The following is a 21,058-nucleotide window of genomic DNA, read 5'->3' on the forward strand; positions in this document are numbered from 1 at the left end:
GAGGAGAGGAGAGGAGAGGAGAGGAGAGGAGAGGAGAGGAGAGGAGAGATTCATCCATTTTGCAGGCAGGTTGCTTTGTTTGTGAACATAGACTCCAGCATCAGCAGGTGGGATAACCCAGCTATTGGGGGCATGGATTCCAATTCTGCTGCCAGGTACCAAGATGGCCCTGGGAAGCAACAACCCCGGAGACTATAAAAAGGGATAATAACTGACTCTGTCCCCCAGGGCTGTGGTAACAATGAAGGGAGTTAGTGTACTCCGGACAGTGTGTGACATGCAGCAGGGGCTCCGGGAAGGCGCTGTCCAAGTTGCCTCCTCTTGCTGTTCCCCTTTCTCCTCTTCCTCCTCCCTGCATGAAATAGTGAGGCCTTCTAGGAGAGCGGAACGTCAGGCTCCTCTGTGCTTTGCGCCAGGCTCCTTAACGCTGCAGCCTCCTGATGGGCATGGGGACAGAGGCCTCTGCTCGCCCTGCCTCTGGCCGGCTCCAGGGTCTAGGACTCCTTGCACGCCCCACCCCAAGTGCACTCCTTCCAGCTGGCTTTGTCCCCTGGAGAAGCCAGGTGCTACCCCCTGCCCCCGACTGCCCGGGCCATGTAGCCACCCTGATCCTGGTTCTCAGGAGCTGTGGTCTTGCTGCCACCAGCAGCCCAGCTGTGCTGGGACATCTGGCTCCCTGGCAAGTTCTGCCTGAGCTCCAGGAAAGCCTCAGGGGTGCCGAGGATTAGCCGGCTTTGGGTCGGCCTCAGCGCCTCTCCCCTCCTGGGAGTCACTTTCCACCAAGTCCTCTTGATCTCTTGGAATCCAGATTAAATTCCGATAATGAGCTGAGCTGGAGGCTTTCCACAGCCCTCGGGCTCTGCCTGAGTCGCCCCAGACAGCTGGGAAGGGGCGGAGGAGCTGCGTTGGATGGCTACAGGGCGAGTGGAGCAGGGCTGGGGATGGTGGCTGCAACAGTGGAGGCCCTGCTGGGGGACAGGGTGGCCAAGGGATCCCCAGGGTGTGTCTTCATTTCCTGGGGGCTGAGGCTGGTCTGGCTGGGCCCCCCTGCCACTGGTGGGAGTTGAACATGCTGTGTCCCAGCAAAAGGGGAGGGCACTTGGGGCAGGTCACAGCGTTACCCTTTCCTGTTCATGAGACTGGGACTGGGCAGTCCATCCCAGTATCCCCCACAGGCCCCCTGAGCCCTGCTGTGCCCCCTTGGGGAAGGTGGTTACAGCCTTGAGAATTGGCCTTAGAGAACCCCTGCGAGGCCAAAGGCTGGCCCCTGTCACCACCAAGGTTCAGCTGATGTCGGCAGCTGCATGAAAAATGTCCCTTGGTCCATCCCAGGGATGTTGGCTGCCGGGAGAGTGACTTCAGTGCACTCCCCAGTGCCAAGCCTGGGATCAGCTGCAGCCTGAGTCACCCGGAGGCAGAGTGGGCTGCTCCCCGCCTGGCCCCTCGGGGACAGAGGTCAGAGGAGGAGGCAAGGTGTGGCTCACGGCCCCTCAGCCCAGGCACGTGCCCTGGCCTGTCCCCTCGTCCTGGGTGGGGAGCACACTACAGCTACGCCCTGCCCACAGCCCTACCCGGATGCCTGGAGCTGCTCCCTGCCCCAGGAGGTGGCAGAGGGACCTCCTCAACCACCCCCCAGCGTCCCAAACCCGCTAGGCACATGTCCACCTGCTCACAACCCTGGCCTTTGCCTCTGGGACGTGTCCTGTCCTCCTTCCTGTTGATCTTGGGAGCAGGGGCTGTCAGCCTGGGACGGTGGTGGTTGTGGGGATGGCAGGGGTTGAGGACTAGGGCTGACCTGAAAGAGTCCCCAACGTACATGTGCAGAAGAGGCCTCGCCATCCCCAGGAAGATGATGGGTCACGGGATCCTTGCCCTGCTCAGGCCTCCAGGAGATATTTGGGGGCAGGGATCACCGATGTGTGTAGGCTCAGGACTTGGGACAGGACTCTGGGTAGGTGTGGATCAGACTTAAGTCCCCAAGAGCATGTTTGGGCGGGGGGACAGTGGTCACCCCCCAGGACATATCCTCAGCCCTGAGGTCCAGCAGGAGGGGAGGGTATTTGGGGCAGAGTCACTTTAGTGAACCTTGCTCATTCATGAGATGGTGTCCCCCCCAGTGCCCCGTACACTGCTATGCCCTCTTGGGGATGCAGCTGCTCACCTTGTGTGTGTGTGTGGGGGGGTGCTTCTCAGTTTTTGGTGCTTAGTTTTGGAAGAGACTTGTTATGTCCACATCCGAGGTCAGAGACCCGCTTCGATGGGCAGCGTCTTACCTGAGGCCGCACCGCTGGGCAGTGGCTGTGGCGGGTTTTGCACGGAGGCCCTCAGATCCCAGAGGTAGTGGTGGCACCTCGGCCTCTCTGTGCACCGCTTCCCACACTGAGGCTCCAGTGCTTCCGCCGCAGAGTGCTGAGCAGTAGTTCCCCACCCTGGCTGTGCAGTAGAGTTGACTCAGTGGGTTAGAATCAAGGATCACGCCTTACGCATGCAGGGTTCTACTGATCCTGGTTCTTTTTGGAAGTGTGCCAGGCTGTGAGCAGGCAGCAGAGGTCTCTGTGCGTGCCACCTGGGAGGGGACAGACTGTCCGAGTTCAGGCCCCTGACCATCTAGGTTTGGTCTTCTCCCAGAGAAGACTGTTTTCCTTTCTCCACCGTGGATTCCAAATTGTGATTCAGACTGTGATTGTCAGCCTCCGTGGTATAAGAAAGGGCCTGGCTCAGGGTGGAGATCCCTTTAGGTTCTGGCTCTGGAGACTTCCAGAAGCTTCTGGATGCTTCCAGAGCCTTCTCACTGCTCCTGAAAGCCTACATGCCTGGTTCCATGTTTCCTGGCTTCCACCCTGTGCCATTACACTTCAGCCCCGGGGCGTGAGCTCTGGTTTTGAGTTGCCTGCTCAGGAAGTCTGCTCATGCCTGTGGAGCCTCAGAGAGCGGGGGGTGGGGACTCTGGTGGCCGAGGCACAGTCTGGTGTCCCAGAAGATCGATGGAGAAGGAAAGCCTGGGACTAGGATGCCTTGGCACTTTTTTTAGGTCCCAGTCCAGATCTCAGGTCAGAGCTGCTTGGGTGAGAGTGATGTCCTTTGTGCTTCTTGGTTCCCTCAGGATCCTTTCAGCGGTTTCCAGGGATCATTCTGGAAAAAGCTTACATTCAGTGCCACCCTGCCGGGCAGAGCCAACAAGCCACTATGTCCAGCCCAACCCGTGCTGGAAAGGCAGCCGCCTGCTGGCTAGCTTCCTGCCCTGTGGTCTGAGGCCATCTGGTGGGCCTTGGTGGCTTTTTGATCTTTGTGCCTTTTATTTCCCTCCATTCTGGCTGTGGCTGGTGTCCTGGGGCCAGTGTGGTGGGATCACTGGTAACAGGCTCCATCTGCTGCGTGCTTGAGGAGGGTCTGGCGCGGGCTTGGCAGCTGCCCAGTGTCCTGCCACCTGGAGCCAGCTTGGTGGATGGTGCTGCAAGATGGTCAGTCCTGCTTCTCATGGGGACCCATGCATAGGGTGGAGCTGCTGCATTTACTGCTGGGCACGTCCCCTGTCTCCCCTGTTGTGTGACACATCTCTGCCCTCAGGACCAGTAATGGTGCCAAACTCTGGTCAAGAACTGCTGTCACTCACTGGAATTTGAACAACTTGCCTACCTCTGCAGACCAGGAAGCTGAGCCCCAGTGCCAGGTTAGGGATCAAAGACACGTGGCTTGTGTCGTCTCTTGGAACCTTGTCTTCCCAGCAGCTGAGTTCATTTTCCTTTCTCCTCATGGCAGCCTAGCCATTGGGAAGTGCTGAAGCAAGTCCTGTTTCTCATACAAGGAAACTGAGGCAGAGAAGATAAATGACCTGCTCAGCTTGTCCTGGTAGTGCGACAGGAGAGGTTAAAACTTGAGGTACTTGCAGCTGCCTCTGGTTCCTCCACTTGAAGCTGGATGGCCCTGGGTGTCTCTCCGGCCCTGGCTTGTCCTCATCCGGCTTCCTGGAGAAGGTCCAAGGCAGAGCCGTGGGACAGTGAGGGTGGCCCAGCTGCGGAGGCAGCGATGGGTGCCACACACAGGCAGGAGTTCCTCTGGTTCTTGGAGCCTGGCAGCTGGTGGGACTCAGTAAAAATTATGTTACATGGGAAGGTGAAAGAGTGGCCTGCTCTTCTGCTTTAGGACTGGGGCTTCCCGAGGGCACCGGGCTGGTGAGGGGACGTGCCCTAAGGGTTCCTGCTGCCTGCTGGCCAGCATCCTTGCCTCAGGCTGGTCCATGCTAGCAGACGCTGCAATCTGCTGGCTCTCCAGATGTCAAATATGAGCATGTCTTCTGTGCCGTGTGTCTCTCTTGCCTCTCAGCTCAGCTTTCAGAAGGTGAAAATTGCCCATCATTGTGCCACTTTCAATCCTAGGCAAGTTTCCCCGTGATGCTGATGATCATGACATTATTTAGAGCTGGTGGGCCGGTGGGTATCCAAGCATAGTCACGTCTCTTGCTGACAGCCAGGGGCAGCCTCAGTGTGAGTGTGTGGCCCGGGGTCCCTAGGCTGGAATGTGTCCGGGGAGGGTGGGCTTTGGCATCAGGGCTGTCTGGATAACTGGATCTAGCATTTTAATTCCGAAAGCGCTTCGTCCTTGGATCAGAACCTCTGCTTGCCTATAGGAACCTGTTTTTGCAAATGTATTAACATCTGTGTTTCATATCAGGGTCTGTAATTGTTTTAGCCTTTTTGGCAGGAGACAAAGAGAATTAATAGCTTTCATTTTGGTCATAAGCGGTCATCCATAGCTGGGAAGAAAACTGTGGCACAGATACGAACTCTGCAAGGGTGGGTAACACAGGCGTAGCAGGAAGATGGTGTTATAAAGATGTCAACTGTGAGTCAGGAAGACATTTGTTAAGTTCAGGTCAGAAGTAGGCATCTAGGTAAATGCTGGAAGTTCTTCCAAATTGTTGGTCTTGCTTCATCTTCCCATTGCTGCCCCCAACTGTGCTATTTCCTTCCTCCTCAGCAATGCCCATGGCTTTCTATTTTGCCACTCTCAAGAAAGGAGGAAGCAGATGACACCCCGGCGGCATTCCAGCTTGTGTGTCACCACTCCTTCTGGGAGCCAAGGCAGGCATTGATAATGGATCACAGCACTCACATTCCAGCATGCATGCCACCACTCGCTCTGGGAGGCAAGGCAGGCATTGATAATGGATCACAGCTCTTCTTCCTGCGTCACCTGGGCCTTTCCTGAATCCTGAGCACAGCTTCCCAAAGGAGGCGACCACTACTTATCGAGGGAAGTGGGAGACCTATTGGCCCCTGCTCTCAGGTCAGGTTTCTCCAAGGCCAGTCTGACACAAGGATTGTGTGAGTGAAAGTGAGTGATTAGGAAATGTTTTCAGGAAAGGTCCAGAGAATACCAGGGCAGTGAGACCAGGAAGGGAGGAGGCCAGATGAAGGACACTGTCACACAAGCCCCCAGAGGGTAGCCTTGGTTTAGACTTCCCTCAAGGGCTCTGGAGACAGAGTTGTAGCTCTTACCCCGTTATGCCTCCAGCAGTTATTACTTAAGGCAGTTTCTTTGCTTGGGCACTGAGGGCATTGGATCCTGCTCTGGTGGGGATGGCAAGTGTGTAGTGAGGTGTTGGACAGTGTCCCTGGCCTCTGCCCTCCAGATGCTGGTTCCATCTCCCTGCACTCGATGAGAAAGTGAAAATACTTGCAGACTTTGTCATGGTCCCCAAGGATGGAGGTGAAGGGCCCCAGTGCAGAGTACGGATATCAAGGGGGATGTCAGTTCCCAGAATGTGCACTTGTGCCTGGAGTGAGGCCTCTGGAGCCCCGTCGCCCAGGTAGAGAGATTCCGGCTTGCTGCACTTCTGGGCGAGCCCTAGGTGCTGCTGCTGGAGTGGCCGTGTGTGGGGTCGGAGGCCCCTCACCGAGCCTCTCCTCTGCCCCCTTCCCCTTGGGCTTGCGCTCAGCTGCCCACCCCTTCCTCCTGTTTCTCTGGGACAGCAGCGCCTGAGCTGCAGGGTGGTCAGTCCAGCAGAAGCATGTCTGAAGAGAAGCAGGCGGATCCCAGGTCTTAAGCCCAGCTGATGTAACATGAAAGTGAGATATCCTTGTCACTTGGCTTGAAAGTAAGTCCCAGTACTGGCCACCTCATGCAAGACCCAGTGCACAGTGCAAGCGTGAAGTCCCAGCAACAGTGGGTCCACAGGGTCCTGCCCCACCGCAAGGCCACAGGCCCACAGAGGAGTCTGCACCTCCCTGGGGCAGGGATCTGCTGATGTCTGCACTCACTGGGGTGGCAGCCAGGAGCTGGCCGATGAACCCACAGCCTCCCAGTCTTGGAATCTCAGTGGACTGGAGCCCCAGATCCCTCCAGAGCTGCGTTCGGGCTGCTGTCTGCCCCTGCCTCCCTTCCCTTCCCTTCCTTGAAAGGGGTTCTTGGCATCACTCTTACAGGATTCTGTAGCACAAAGCACCTTGGCACTGGAGCCTGGCACCCACGAGCACCTACCACATGGGGCCTGGCCCCACAAGTACGTGCTACAGTGCACCACTTTCTCTCACCTCTTCTCCACCTGGGCCCCCTCTGGATCAAGGATGCCGCCGTCACCGTGGTCTTAGACACCCTCCACCCTGCTGTAGGTGGTGTGACTGGCCTGAGCTCTTTGAAGAGTCCTGGACTTGGTCATCGCCTCACTTTCCTGTCTGCAGACCCCCCTGCTAAGTACATTTCCTCTGTGCATCATCTGCAGTGGTACTTCACTTTCTGGTTTCTGGGTTTGGAATCTGAACACCGTCTGCGGTTCCGTTTTGTTTTTTTAAGGTTGCAGAGATGACGTGGCTTGAAAACTGTTAGTGTTTGTGAAATGGCCGAGTTTACCTTGCTCTATTTTAGTCTGGGGCTGGAGGCTGCAGGAAATGGGGCAAGCAGGGAAAGTCTAGAAAGATCTGACCCATGATGTCAGGGGCAGGACTTGCAGAGCTGTTTCAGAAACTTCCCGGTGTTCCCCGGAAGGCCTGTTTTGGTGGGGACTCCCAGGGTCTTGATGTTTCATTGTGAATTGGTCTAATGCATGTGCAGGGACTGGCAGTGTGGCTCATCCTCGTCCCTGGGTTTCTGTGTGGGTTGAAGAGAATGACAGGGACTCCAGATTTCCAGAACTTCTGGGGCCCAAAGCCTAGACTCTGAGCAAGTGTGAACAAGAACAGGTCTTGAAGTGAACGTGAGATCTGCCTCCTTCTGCCCCCTGCTTGGCTGAGTCATCTCCGTTTTTCCTAACAAGTGGGAAACGGAGGTGGCCTGAGGGTGAAGGGACAGGAGACGGGACAGGGAGCAGGAAGCCAAAGAACCCGGGGGTTTCCAGCTGGAGGTCAGTTTGCGGTAACTTAACTCCTGAGTTCATAGCCAGGCCTGTGGAAAGAAGGGGAGCAGAGGTGCTGCAGGCCTGTCCAGGTGTATGTGACAAGCTTGTGACCTGGGCTGGGGTCTCTGGGGCATCAGGATAGAACGGGTGCACTAGGGCCCTAGGGATCTAGGACCCAAGTACACTTCCAAATGAACTGGGAGATTTGAGAAACATCTTTCCTTCTTTGATCATATAAACTACAGGGAATAAAACTGGCAAGTCTCCGAATTTGGTAAGAGTAACTGGAGGGTGGGCTAGGGAAGTAGCTCAGCAGCATAAGCACCTGCCTGGAAGTGCAAGGTCCTGAGTTCAATCCCCAGTACCACATGCCATGCTGGCCCTGGAACCACAGGTGAACCGTGCCAGCCCTGGGCGTGGTAGCCCACAGCTGTAATCCCAGCACTGGGGAGGCTGAGACTGGTGGATCACTACAAGTTGAGCAGCATAGTGAGACCCTGTATCAAAAATAAAGTTTTATTTCATTTACTTTTTATGTATTTGGTACAGGTAGGGCCTGCATAGCATGTGGTGCGGGGGATCAAGCCCCAGTCCCTGTGCTTGCCTAGGCAGGCACTTAGTCCGCTGAGCTATCTTGCTAGCCCTAAATAAATAGTGGCTGGAGAGTGCTGTATACCTGGAGGATGCTGGTGTAAGTCCTCAGCCTGCATTTGGGACCAACTCTGGGACTGGGTCTGCTGAGAAGGAGCTTTCAGTCTGGCGAGGAACTGGTGGCCCTTAAGAAGAGTGTGGGCCAGTGGGGCTCAGCCTGGGGGCTGCCCAGGGAGGGCTTGTTCCTAAAGGGTGTCTGACGAGGGTGTGCAGCCAGGGGGTGTTCTGGATGTTTCCATGGGGAGCCCAGCATGCATGGGTTTGATGTGGAATCATGAGGCAAGCAGTGGGTCAATGAGTGCAAGGCCTGCGTTGGGCAGAGGTGGAGGAGAGTGTGTTGAGAAGGACTGGGCCTCTGAAGAGAGGGTGTGACCCAGGCCCTGCTCTCTAGAATTATTAATAGTGCGTCTTTTCTGTCCCCAGGGCTTCTTAGTGACCCTACCTCTCTAATTCTGGAACACAGGAAGGAGCTTTGCTTTTTACCCTAAGAAAGGCAAGGCAGTTCATTTTTCACCTACAGAATCTGCAGGAGCAGGGTTGGGGTTGAAGGCATGGGTGGGAGTGGACTCGAGCTTCCTCCAGTGGCCCCAGCCCCTTATCGTCCCAGCTGTCACCTCGCTTGACGAAGGCCCCAGGTTGGCACTCTGCCACCTGAGCCACTGCTGGGCTGCTCTGAGCTCCATTTCCTGCTTATGAAGGAGAGAGAAAGAGTTGTCCCCTTCCAGGTGCAGGGTTCAGTGGGCTCCTCTGTTCAAGGCCACTGCTTGGAGGAAACAGGGTCCCTGTGCCGTGCCCTGAGCTCCTCCTTGCTTTATGGCCAGAGCAAGGTCAACCAAAGGTCAGAGATGCACTTTGCCATTGTGGTGGGGTCCACTCCACGGGGACCTTGAGGCCCACTCTGTGCTGGCCCTGATCACATCCTCCCTTCCAGTCCACCCCAGGGCCATCCTTGTGTTACCCTGTCTTACAAATGCTTTCTGTGACCCACAGCTTATGCACCACACGCGTGACCTAGCACCCACTGGGGACTGCCTCATATCCAGGGTCCCAGCCCTCTGCAAACCACTGTCCATCGCTGCCGCAGCTGTGTCTGATGGGCAGATGAGCTCCCTGTGCTTTTCTTCCCTCTTGCCAGCTGTGTGGTTCTGCGTGTACACACTGTGGAGCCTCTTCCCCAGCCTCTGTTGCTAGAGTGGACATTTCTCTGCAGCGGGACTTCTTGGAGCCTTGACAGCGCTAGAATGAGTGAACTTCCTAAAGGCACTGCATTGCGCCATCTTTCCAACCTCATTTCACTGCCGTTACCCTCCTGAGTGCCGGACCGGAGAGTTGCAGGCCCTGTGGACTCCCTCAGCAGCCAGCTGGGCTAGACCAGGGGCGGTGGGAAAGCTGTGGGCTGGCTTCCAGCTCCATCTGTGGCAGGAGAATATTGTGCGTCTCTGTGTATTTTTCCACCTTTCGCCCACTGTGCTTAATTTTAGTCTTCCTGGAGGTGCACGGCCTTAAAAAAGCGTGTTTATAAAAAGTGTGGGGCCTTCCTGACTTCACTGTCCCGTCTCGGGGGCGCCAGAGCTATTTGGGTAACTTGCTGGAAAAGCAGGGCTTCCCTGAGTCAGGCTGGGGAGCTTGGGGTGCAGGAGGGGCCAGTGCCTGGTGGCCCGGTCAGGCAGGCCAACTTCCGCCCCGGCCCTTTGATCGGCGTCCCGGGCTTCCCCGCAGGCGGGCGCGCAGCTGGGCCTGCTCCAGGTGCTCCGAGGAGTGTGCTTTCCCAGCCTGACTGACTCATCGTTCACAGCCACGAGCGGGCTCGGGCCCATGACATCATGCTGGCCTGGGACGCCGGCCACCCTCGCCGGCTGTCTAAGCAGGAATGTTCTCTCAGCCTCTCACGGCACGCAGAGCTTCAAAAATGTCCAGCCTCAGAGCTCTCCAAGAGCAGGAGAGTGAGGTTGTGGTTGGTTCCGAGCCTTGGAGGGGAGACTCGGGACCTGACCTGTGGCCAGAAGTCCTGCAGGTAGGGGCCCCGCCCATGTCTCTGCCCGCTGCCCACCCACAGCCCGTGCCTGGTGGTCTTTCTCCTCCCGTTTCCCACATGCTGCTCCCCCTACTTCTCGTGTCTCCTGATGTCTGCCCTGTGCACCCCAATCCGCAGGCCTCACCCTCTGCCTGGCACAACCAGAGGACTCCTCTTGATGCCACGGGATGATTGGTAGATTCGCCCCTTCTGAGCTGGCCCTGATCACATCCTCCCTGCAGCCCACCCCAGGGTCATCCTCATTGTTACCCCATCTTACAAACATTTTCCTTGGCCCACAGCTTATGCACCACCGTGCTGGCATCACCACTCCCCAGAGTGTGACCCAGCATGTGCTGGGGACTTCCTCATATCCAGGGTCCCGGCCCTCATAGACCGCTGTCTGTCGCTCTTAGCAGAGCCTGAGAACAGGTCTCAGCCAGATTGCAGTGAGAGGCGCTGTATTAGTTCCTCTGGCCACTCTAACAAGGGGCTGCCTGTTCAGTGGGTTAAAGCATCACAGGTTTATTCTCTTGTGGCCTGGGAGGTTTGAATGGATCTCAATAGATTCAGGTTGAGGTGGCTGTAGGGCAGATTCTGTCCTAGACTCCAGGGACGGATCCTTTTCCTGGCCTTTTCCAGCTTCTAGAAACACCTCCTCCCTTGGCCTGGGTCCAAAGCCTGCAATTGCGTCCCTCTGACCTTTGCTTTTGTCTCAGGTCTCCTTTTCTTGCTCCTGTTGGTCACTTAGAAGGATCTTGGACACAGCTCTGGGCCGATCTGGAGAATCCAAGGCTGTCTCCCCAGCTCAGAAACCCTAATGTAACCACCCGTGCAGACCCTTTCCCGTGTATGGTAGCAGACTCACAGGTTCTGCTGCTCAGGATGAGGACTTCTCTTCAGGGCACGATCTGAAATTCGTTTTTCTCTTCTTTGGTGGTCAGACCACTTGGCTCTGGAGTGGAATTCCAAGGTCTGGTCCGATATTTAAGATCCTGGGTTCTGGGCCCACTGGCAGGAGATGGAAGGAGGCAAGTTCCCATCAGAACCTTGAACCTGGGTTCTGAGAGGGGGCAGGGATGGTGCAGGTGACGAGGTGGGTACTGTGTGACTCTGTTGGCAGCTGTGTCTCCTATGGCCTTCATGAGTGGCCAAAGGCATCCCCAGATACCAGACTACTTGGCTTTTGTGGCCAGCGCCAGGGCTATCTCTCCTACTGCTGTAGGAGATTTGAGGCGTCCCCCCATCCACAGCCAGGGAATCTGACTCCTCCTGTTGAACGTCATGAGTAACTCTTGAAGGGCAGAGTCTTTCCATAGCCTTGGAGCCACAAAGGGGGAAATAAAAAACCCAACCAACCAAAACCAAAACCATACTCTTGCCCTTGCGCCCTTGAGATTTGAACATACCCACTTTCCTTGGGGGCAGATCTTTCCTGGAGAATGTGGGACAAGAGATAAACTGTAGATGAACCCGGCCTGCATTGTGCAGCCCCTCCTGCTCCTCCACGCCCAGGGTTAGACCTCCACCAGTTCACACGGTGTCCCTGGAAGGGGCACCCTCCAGCCCAGCACTGTGCTGGTCCTAGGCTAGTAGTTAAATATTGACCTCCCAGCCCAGGATCGCCCTTGCTTCAGAACAGGACTTGGGGGATCTTGGGTCTCACAAGGGAGAAGTTGACCTTCTGGGCCAGGCTGTTGTTTCTTTAGTAGGTAGTACATGTGAAAGTGGCCAGAACATTGATCGGGTTTGTAGTCAGATGGCCCTGATGGCCCTCTGAGTTGCGAGAGGGACACATTATCCACACCTAGTCAGGGCCACAAGCTAGGCTGACCAGCCCGGCGGGCTTGTCCCTCAGAGCCAGCAGAACATGGGAACATGTTGCTGTGAACCCATCAAAAGTGGGGTGTGTTCCCCTGTTTGCGTTTGTGCTTGCTGAATTCAGGCAGTCACTATGCCTCGGTGAAGAGCAGCAAATAGCAGAGCTTGGCATGTGCACGTGTTTTCATGTGGCAGGTCCCAACCTTAAGTTATTTAAAGTCCATACCAGTCACTCTCGAGATGTTCAGCTTGGACTTTTTGGTACATCTAGAGTTGGTACAACCGACACCACTGTCTTATGTGAGAATGTTTTCATCATCCCCCAAAACCCTCCATACCCATGAGTAGTCACCCCCCTTTCTCACTGTCCTACTGGAATTGATGATCTACTTTGGACATGGCATGAAATGAAATGATACAGTGTGTGCCCTCTTGGAGTGACTTCCTTTCCCTGGCAAAAGACTTTGAGATCCACCCGTTGTGTAGCGCAGGTCAAGGCTTCATTCCTTCTTATTACCAAATAATATTCCACTAAGTGGAGTTGCCATATTTTGTCCAATTTAACAGTTGGTGGACATTTGTATTGTTTCCATTTTTTTTTAATGCTGGGAATAATGTTGCTATAAACATTTGTGTTTTAAGATTTTGTATGGACAGAAAGTTTCATTTCTCAGACAACAGAATAAATTGGATCATCTGGCAGGAAGTTAGGGTTTTACCTTTTGAGAAATGCCAGGACTGGCTTCCAAAGTGGTGCTGCCAGCCAGCTTTCTTCCCGTTGTCTGTGTCCTTGCCAGTGTTTGTGTCTGCCCTTTTTATTCTAGCCATTGCAAGGTGTGGGAAGTGCGGTCTTCTCGTGGCCTTTTCGGTCAGCATCCTGGTTCCCTTCAGAACAGCTGTGCTGTGCCCTCCTGGCGTGCATGTGGCATGGGGTTATAACCAGTCTCTGTAGGGAGATGGTTTGCTTTCAACGTTTCTGTTACAAACAGTGTAACTGTTGTTTGGATTATCTGTCCCGGGAACTGACCACCCATGGTGGCTTAAAGCTAGCATTTTACTGCCCAGGAATTTGGCAGGGCTTAGCCGGCTGGTTCTTCTACCCCCAGTGGTGTCTGTTGTGGTCACCAGTGAAGCTGAAGCATGACTACAGCTGGAGCATCCATGTGGCCACCTCACCTGGGGGCTACCTTGTTTCTCTCTCTACCTGTAGGCTGTCAACTTCCCCTGACTCTGCCTCCCTTCAGGCCTCTGTCTTCCTCACAGTGGTCAGATGTCTTGACTGAGTTCCCAGAGGGCAGAACCAGAAACTTTTAGACCTCTCACATCCTAGCCCTGGGCCTGGCAGGGTATCACTTCCATTGGCTCCTCCTGGTCACAGCAGGCCACACGGGAAATTCAGACTTGAGGAACAAGGAATAAGCTCTACAGCTGTGTGAGAGAGCCGTACGTGGTACAGACAGGAGAAATGTCTTTGCAAAAATGCTTTGCGCAGCTGAAAGCATCCTTGCGCACTTGTCTGTTGAGTTTTGGAGTCAGAGTTGATCAGTCCTTGAGTGGCTGAGTGGTCCGTTGATTGGAGGATCTCAGGCAGGTCACATGAGCTCTGGGACCAAGACTTGCCAAGTCCCCCTGGCACCAGCTGCAGCCAGCAGAGAGAAGCATCAGCACTGGCATAGATCCCAGACTCTCTGGGGAATCCTGGGAGTTTCTGCCAGGCCCGACTTCCCATGGCTCCTACCTGTCATCAACAAAGTTGGTATTACTGTTCTTTGACAGAAGAAGAAGAAGGTTCCGGATGAATAGGCTTGACCTTTTCTGCCCCTACCTCCTGGATCTCATCCCTGTCTGGCCTTCTCTCTGTCCTGACAGTACCATGGTGTTAACACGGAGGATTCGTTGTCTCTCTTGACCCCTAATGAAGTCTGCAGATGACAGGCTTGAGTCTCAAGTTCTTGAGTCAGATTTCCTGTGCTGTCACCTACTTGTTCCCATACAAGGTCTGTCTCTGGATAATTGGCTTCACCTCAGTGACCATCACTTTCCTAGCCTGCAGGGTGGGAAGGCTCTCCCCTGCATGGTCCAGGGCTGCTGGGGAGACTGAGAGAGCTGAGCTTGGAAAGCCCCTGGGTTTGCAGGAGTGGCAAAGATAAAAGAACCTGTTCTGGTTCCGCGGCCCTGAGGCTCCCTCACCTCCCACTCTCACCTGGCCTGGGCCAAGGAGGCCATTGTGTTCAAGGTAAATAAAATCGCCACGAAGGGCAGGTGTGGTGGAGTGCTCTCCTGCCTGTGAGAATCAGTGTTCTCTTGTGATACTTCCAGGTGGCAACTAGAAAGTCCAGCTCTCTCCTGCTCGGGCTGGGCCTGACTGCTGAGGAATTAATTCACCTCTGCCTTTCCCTGCCCTCCTGCATCCTGCCCAGGCTGTTTGGCTAGAAGCAAAGTCACCCCAGCAAGTTTCCCTCTCCAGGTGCCTTTAGAGAAAGGGGTGGTATTCTCCACTGTGCCTGGGACAAACTGCATGCTGTGACTTGGGGGATGGGAGGCGCTGCCACCCAGTTGATTCAGGGATGAGTCAAAGCTTGCCTGGCCATCGGTGGCCTGCTGATAGTAAGACAGTCATGTTTGGCAGCGTATCCTGTGGGAAGGCCTGATTCCATTTCCTGGGTTACCAGTCATAGTCTTACTGCCCGAGAGGGCCTTCTGGGATGTCTGGTCGCATTTTCCTGCACATAGCAGCCTTCCAATAGGATTGCCACCCCAGCGCGCTGTGGTGTGGTGTTTCCTGGAGGGGCCTTGGGAGCCTCACTCAGTAGGAGAAATTGTTTTGGCTTGAGCAGCCTCTCTGCCCGCATCTGCTAATTGTCCAGAGTGGCTGATGGTTCACTGATCATCCTGGGGGCTTGCCTGGGCCAGAACAGTCACCAAGGCAGATGGAGATGAAGACAGCAGGAAATTCTTGTTTGTAAGCTGAAGTGCCACAGGCACCCCCCACGCAAGCTGTGACACAGGGCGAGGTAGGTGGGTTGTGAAAGATTATTTGAATTCACTTTGGACACGAGGGTTAAGCTTTGGGGTTTTAAAACCCTGCGTGGCCCTAAAGGGATTTCCTTGCTTCTGTAACCTGGTTACGGAGCAGAATGAGCCTGTTACAGACCCTGGAGGGCTTCGCCGTGGCTGAGGAGGGACTGGCATCTCGCCTTGGGTGACGGCTGTCTCTCCGGCTGCACAGGTGGAAGTCGTGCAGCGTGAACGGATGCTGTGTCATTGCCTTCGTCTGTGTTGCTGTAACAGAATTACCTGAGACTGGGTAAAGAGTGGAGATTGGTGGCTCACAGCTGTGGAGGCCTGAGGTCACGACCTCAGCGGAGGAGTCGGTGTCTAGCGAGGTTGCTCTGGTTCAGGATGGTGCCTCCCTGAAGCCTCGACCCAGGGCTGCCCCTCGAGGACCTCTGCAAGGTCCTGGCTGTGATCTGGTCACCAGAAGGATTCAGTCACAATAGAAGTTTTGGGAGTATCACACATAGACCCCAAGAGGGATGTACTTTAGCATCTTATGAATCAGGTTCTGGGCATAAACCGTATGACCTTCCAAGTGTTTTTTGGGTAAACAGGTAGGAATGACCTTCATCTCCACCTCATCATCATGCTGATGCTGCCTATTTCTGTGGACTTCCTTGCCCTGCCTCAGCCAACATCAGCCATGCGACAACTGGGCCAGCTGGATTCCTTGTCCCCAGACTTGGCTGGAGGAGGGGACAGCTCAGATTTACTCCTGAGTCTGTGCCCAGTGAGGCCACCCTGCACTCGCACACCTGCCCTGGCATTTGTCTTTGAGCCTTGTGCTTCATCCCTGTGTGGCTTCCCTGGGTGACTTGCTGGATTAACATAAGTCAGAGACACTGGCCAACATGGCATATTTCTATCCTGTATTGTGCATGTTGACAGGCCTGGTGAATGTCTCTTCCACCATAGTAGGCAGCAAGCTACAGGTTCTCTGGGCCGGACGGGCAAAATGAACAAGCGTGGTTACCAGTAGCTCGACAGGAAGAGGGTTCTGGAGGCCTGGATCTCATCTATAGAACGTTGCTGCCTGGCTCCACCAATAGCTTGTGGGACATAGTAGTGCAAGCTCCGAAATGGTGACAAGTCTACCTTAGCAAAGGGTGCATCCAGGAGGCCATCTTCATGTGTGGTTGCAAGCTTGGGGTTGCAGGTAGCCTGGTTGGGTTCCGCCTCCCTGGGCCCTGTCTCAGCTGTGTCGCTGGGCGAAAAGCTTTGCCTTCCGAGCGTGAGTCTGAGGTGGTGCCAGTAGCCCTGTCTATCTCACAGAGTTGTTTTAAGGACTCGGTGGTGTGGTGCTGTGGAGATTTTCCGGGCCTCGCCCAGTGTAAGCACTTAATAAATGGTTGCCACGTCTGAAGTGTTTATGTGTAAGCAGAAAAAATTCACCTGAACTCCAAGGAAAGTTAGGTAACTCCACGGGTGCTTGAGATTGGCCAGTCTGGAAGTGTCTGTCGTTAAACTGCACCCCAGCGTCTTGCACAACATAGAGGCTCTGCTATTTTAATTGACTATTAAAAAAACTCAATTGCTGAAATTGAATCCTTATAATTAGAAGTGCACAGGAGACAGTATAAAGACCTCATCTTGTATGCCAGACTCCACCTATCCTTGCCTGTACCCACCCGCCCTCCCTCCCTCCCTCTCTTCCTCCCTCCCTCCCTCTCTTCCTTCCTCCCTCCCTCTCTTCCTCCCTCCCTCCCTCTCTTCCTTCCATCTACCCACCCCCCACTCCCCATCTCTCACAGGTTGGGTGAGTTAGGCTTCTACCATTTTGCAAAAAGTGAGGAAGAGAACATTGATGACTATTCTCTACCAGCGATGACTATCCAGAACCCAGGGCCCGACACCGCATGGTGAATAATGCAGGCAGGAGAGGGTCACCTCCTGCCTCCTAGCAATTGATAGGGCAAGATCACCTTGTAGCAGCTCCCTGTTCCCTGTGTGTGTCTCTTTATAACTCTTCCATACGTCCTTCCTCTTTGAAGGAATTTTGTGTCTGAGGAGCTTGCTTTTGGAGTCCTGGCCGGCCCCATTCTGCCGCCTCCCCTCACAAGCCTTTGCTCTTCAGTTACCAGCTTATTGTGGAGTTGACGGAGCTGTGATCCAGCTGACCCAGAGCCTGTGTCTGTCTCCTCCTCTCTCACAGGGAGTCGGACCTCTTCCTGCTCGACAGCCGCACGCTTTGGGCCTCCGAGGAGGGCTGGCTGGTATTCGACATCACGGCCACAAGCAACCACTGGGTGGTCAATCCTCGGCACAACCTGGGCCTGCAGCTCTCAGTGGAGACCCTGGATGGTGAGTCCCCGGCCACTGCCACCACTAGTTCTCCTGCAGCCCAAGCTCTGGAACTTTCAGAAGTCCTGGGCAAGGTGCCTGTTTCCCTCAGACCAGACTTTCCTGCCCCTACTGAATGGGACTCAGCATCCTACCTTTTGATCAAACTCAAAGCAACCTCTCTCCTTCTCATTGCCTGAGAGGACTGTGAGGTTGACCGCAGATAGATTAGTTGAGATCCCACAGCAGCCTGGGTAGGTAGCCACCCTCATTTAGAAGTGCAGAATCTCAGGCCAGCCCAGATCTCCTGTGTCAGAACTTAACCGAGACCAGAGCCCTGAGGGACATCTTAATACAACAGCAGTGTGACAAGTGCCAGCACAGGCTTCTCGACTTCCTAACGCATGGCCTTCTGGGATGGCTGGAACACTGAAGCATGTTTAGTGGTATCTTTGGCCTCTTATCTGCTAGATACTAATCACATCCTCCAGATGTGACACCCAAAGGTGTCTTCAGACATTCAAAAATGTCCTCTGTGTGGCAAAATTGTTCCTGATTGAGGATCACTGTACTGGTTAAGGAATTAGTCTCTTTCCCGTTAGTGGTTCTGAGTTCTAAATTCTTGGAGAATCAGTTATTAGTGGCCCTTCTTGGCACCCTTCACTTCCTCCCAAAATCTGCTTTCTTCCAGAAGGACAGACAGGAAGATGAGTGGGAAACTGGGAGTGGCCTGTGCCAATATGGGCTTTCTCTAACTTGTACTTCTAGTAAATGGGCATGGTTTCTGGGTGTGTAGCTTCTTCCTTCCATCACTTATAAGAAGAAAAGTAATTTTTTCCACTTATTTTGAAATAGGAAATATGTGTCCTTGGCTTCATCTGCAGACATTAAGAAAATGTGTAACAGTAAATAGTGTCTCCTCTGACTTCCTTCCCTCAGCCGTCGAGTTCCATTTCCCCCTGTCCATTCCTGTTTTTCTTGTCCTTAGGTGCCTTTTCAGAGAGTCTGCTCTTTTTATTCTTCTCCCTCAAAGGACAGCACACAGTAGTCAGCATTCTTCATGTGAGCCCTTATCTTGGTCATCGGTCCTGCCTATAGTTAAAGAGCTTGCTCATTTGTTTTGGGGCAGTGTTTTGTGCCCAAGTGAAGCCAGAGTGTGAGATGCTGCCTCCCCTTACTGGATGACTTTGGACGACATCCCTAATGTGCGGAGTTGGCATCTGCACCTCCAGCACGGGGGTGACAAGGGCAGCTGGGCTACTGAAAGTTCAGAAGTTACTGTGGGAAGAGTATTTAGAATGGCAACTTGATGTACATAAACCCTTCCCCAGCTTATTTTTTTTAAAAAAAAAACATTTATTTATTTAGTGTGTGTGTGTGTGTGTGTGTGTGTGTGTGTGTGTGGCCAGCTCAGCCCACCAGGGGGCGGGGCTGGCTGGCATGTGGTGCTGGGGGATTGAACCGCGGTCCCTGTGCTTTGCCAAGCTTGTTCCAAGTAGGTGCTTTAGACCACTGAGCCATCTCACCAGCTCCTTCCTCAGCTTATTAAAAAGCAAATTCTGATGTGGGGGAACCTGCCTCTCCACATAGCCTTTGGGGAGTGCTCAGGCTGCTGGTCTCTGGGCCAGGCATGCATAGTGAGGGCTTAGGACATATGCTGCCCGTAGTACACCCTTAATAAAAGCTGTTGTCACTCTCCTGCACCTCGTGTTAAGGGCCAGGATGGGAAAGCATGTGCACAGGCCATTCTCAGTGAAGTGAGTGTAGCCCCAGTGTAGGTCCCCGATGGTGACATTGTCCGTGGAAATAGCCAGAGCTTCTATCTCCCCTTGCTCACCTGTTCAAGGTCTTATGTAGGAGACACTTCCAGGTCCTCATCTCGGTCCAAGAAGCCAGTATTTGTAATCCCAAAGTTACATTATTGGAATCCCATCAAATTGATTCCAATCTACCACTTACAATGCAACCCACGGCGAAAATAAAGACACTAAATTATATCCTCAATCATCGGGGAGTCAAGGGGCTCTAAGTCCAGCCATGAAGATGGCTTTCTGGAACCAAGAGAGCGACCCAGGGCCTCACCCAGGTTTATTCAATGGGGGAGTGGCTTGAGGATTGACTGAGAATTGTGGGAGAGAGACTACTAGGAGCTGAGCTAGGTGGGTGGCCTACATTTACCTCTGCGATATGCAGAGAGGACATGCAGAGAGAGTAATCTGTACTATATAATATCTAACGTTTTGGTAAGTCTGGTACCTCAGCTTTGGTGTAGCCTTTCAAGCCCCAGGAAGTCATGGCCTCTATCTCAGGCTCGATCCCAGCTGGCACTGCGGAGCATTAGCTCTACCATCCTGTCTCAACCCGGCTCACATTAAAGAGCAGCAGGTATAAGTTACCAGGGAAACACGCACGCCACCTTCAGGGACTATCACCAGCACCTCAGCTAGACCAATACACATTGCTTAAGGCCAACCGAAGGATAAACAGGAGTCCTAGCCAGCTCTGTACAGAACAATCCGAGGAAATAGGGTCAGGCTCAGCCAAAATGGAGACAATCGCTCTTCTTTCAAGGAGAGCTGCTCAGGTGGTCCTCCACAGCCTTACACCTGTCCATCCTTGCTTATCCGCTCACCTGACGACATGTGGCACCTAGCACATGATGCTGCTTTTTTTCTCCCGTGTGAGGGAGCCCTTCTCCATGTGTGTCATCTACAGTGTCTTCCCTGGGCCTGTCTGTCCCTCCTCACTGCCCATTGTTCTGACAGGCCATAGGTCTTTTCTTCTCCAGTTTGACTTCTGCAATTTGAGCAGCAAATGTTTTCCTAGTTTTTTTTTTTTTTTAATTTTTATTCCTTAATCTTATTTTTTTGAGATAGGGTCTTGCTACGCAATTTAGACGCCTAGTGATCCTCCTGTCTCAGCCTCCCTCATGCTGGGATTACAGGTGTGCACCACCATGCCCAGTTCCAGGGTATGCCTGGGGTTCCAGGGTAGACACAGCATGTGGTACTGGGGCTTGAACTCAGACCCTTGAGCTTGCCAGGCAGGGGCTTACCCCACCGCTGAGCTATCTCCCCAGTCCTGTTTCCCCAAATTTGAGTTTTCTTTGTACTTTGATTATCTTGGATTTTTGCCAAGTAGATTCTGACAGAGAAGCTGAAGGTAATCACCTTTTCCTTTACAGTTCCTGGGCTCTGCCTCTTTTTCTTCCTATCAGAGGCCACTGTGCTGGGGGAAGAACTGTGAGAGTCTTGGGGGTGATTTAATGACAGTCCGGCTCAGGAACTTCTGTGTATCGTATCTCTTTCCCCAGCTTGGGATGTGGCCATAGGGTGTGGGGAGCAGGAACTATTTTCATATTTCTTGGTGAGGCCTGGTGAGGCAAGAGGCCCCTTCCCATCTTCCTTCCCCCTCGAGCCTCTAGAAGCTTCCCTGAACTTGAGCTCACCCGAGCCCAGGGGAAGGGCCACAGAGGCCAGGGCTCTGCTGTCCAGATCAACCTCCTCTCTGCTAACGGCCTTCCCACGCCTCCTCTCCCACGTCCCACCTTCTTTCTGTGCTTCTCAGACTTAAAGAAGGTTCTAGAAAGTACTGGATTTTTCCAAGGTGCTATTCCAGGAGTTAGCAGACTAAACCTAACTGACCTCAACATTCAGCCTACAGCCTGCTTTTTCTCGTGACAAAGTTTTCTAAGTTTTAATGAATGAGAAAAATAAAAAAGAGGATGCTTGGTGACATGCAAAGCCATACAAAATTGACATTTCAATGTCCATAAATGATGCTTTATTGTACATTAGCCGCACTCATTTTTTTTTGTCTCTCAGACTGCTTTAATAGAAAATTTGAATAAATATAACAGATCTTATGGCCCGCCAAGCTGAACATAATGTATGTTTTCTTTT

At 53.6% G+C, this 21,058-nt stretch overlaps 1 protein-coding gene across 1 annotated transcript in view; it reads left to right on the plus strand.

Annotated features, from left to right (window-relative positions):
* The window catches only part of Bmp7 (bone morphogenetic protein 7), a 77,463-nt gene that overhangs the window by 36,050 nt on the left and 20,355 nt on the right, over window positions 1-21,058 (plus strand). The window contains exon 3 of the mRNA XM_004636010.3: window positions 17,029-17,177. Coding sequence (XP_004636067.1) covers window positions 17,029-17,177 — 149 coding nt within the window. The remainder of the gene's footprint in view (window positions 1-17,028; window positions 17,178-21,058) is intronic.

This window comes from Octodon degus, unplaced genomic scaffold (genome assembly GCF_000260255.1).
Source record: "Octodon degus isolate 3935 unplaced genomic scaffold, OctDeg1.0 scaffold00077, whole genome shotgun sequence".
NCBI lineage: Eukaryota > Metazoa > Chordata > Mammalia > Rodentia > Octodontidae > Octodon > Octodon degus.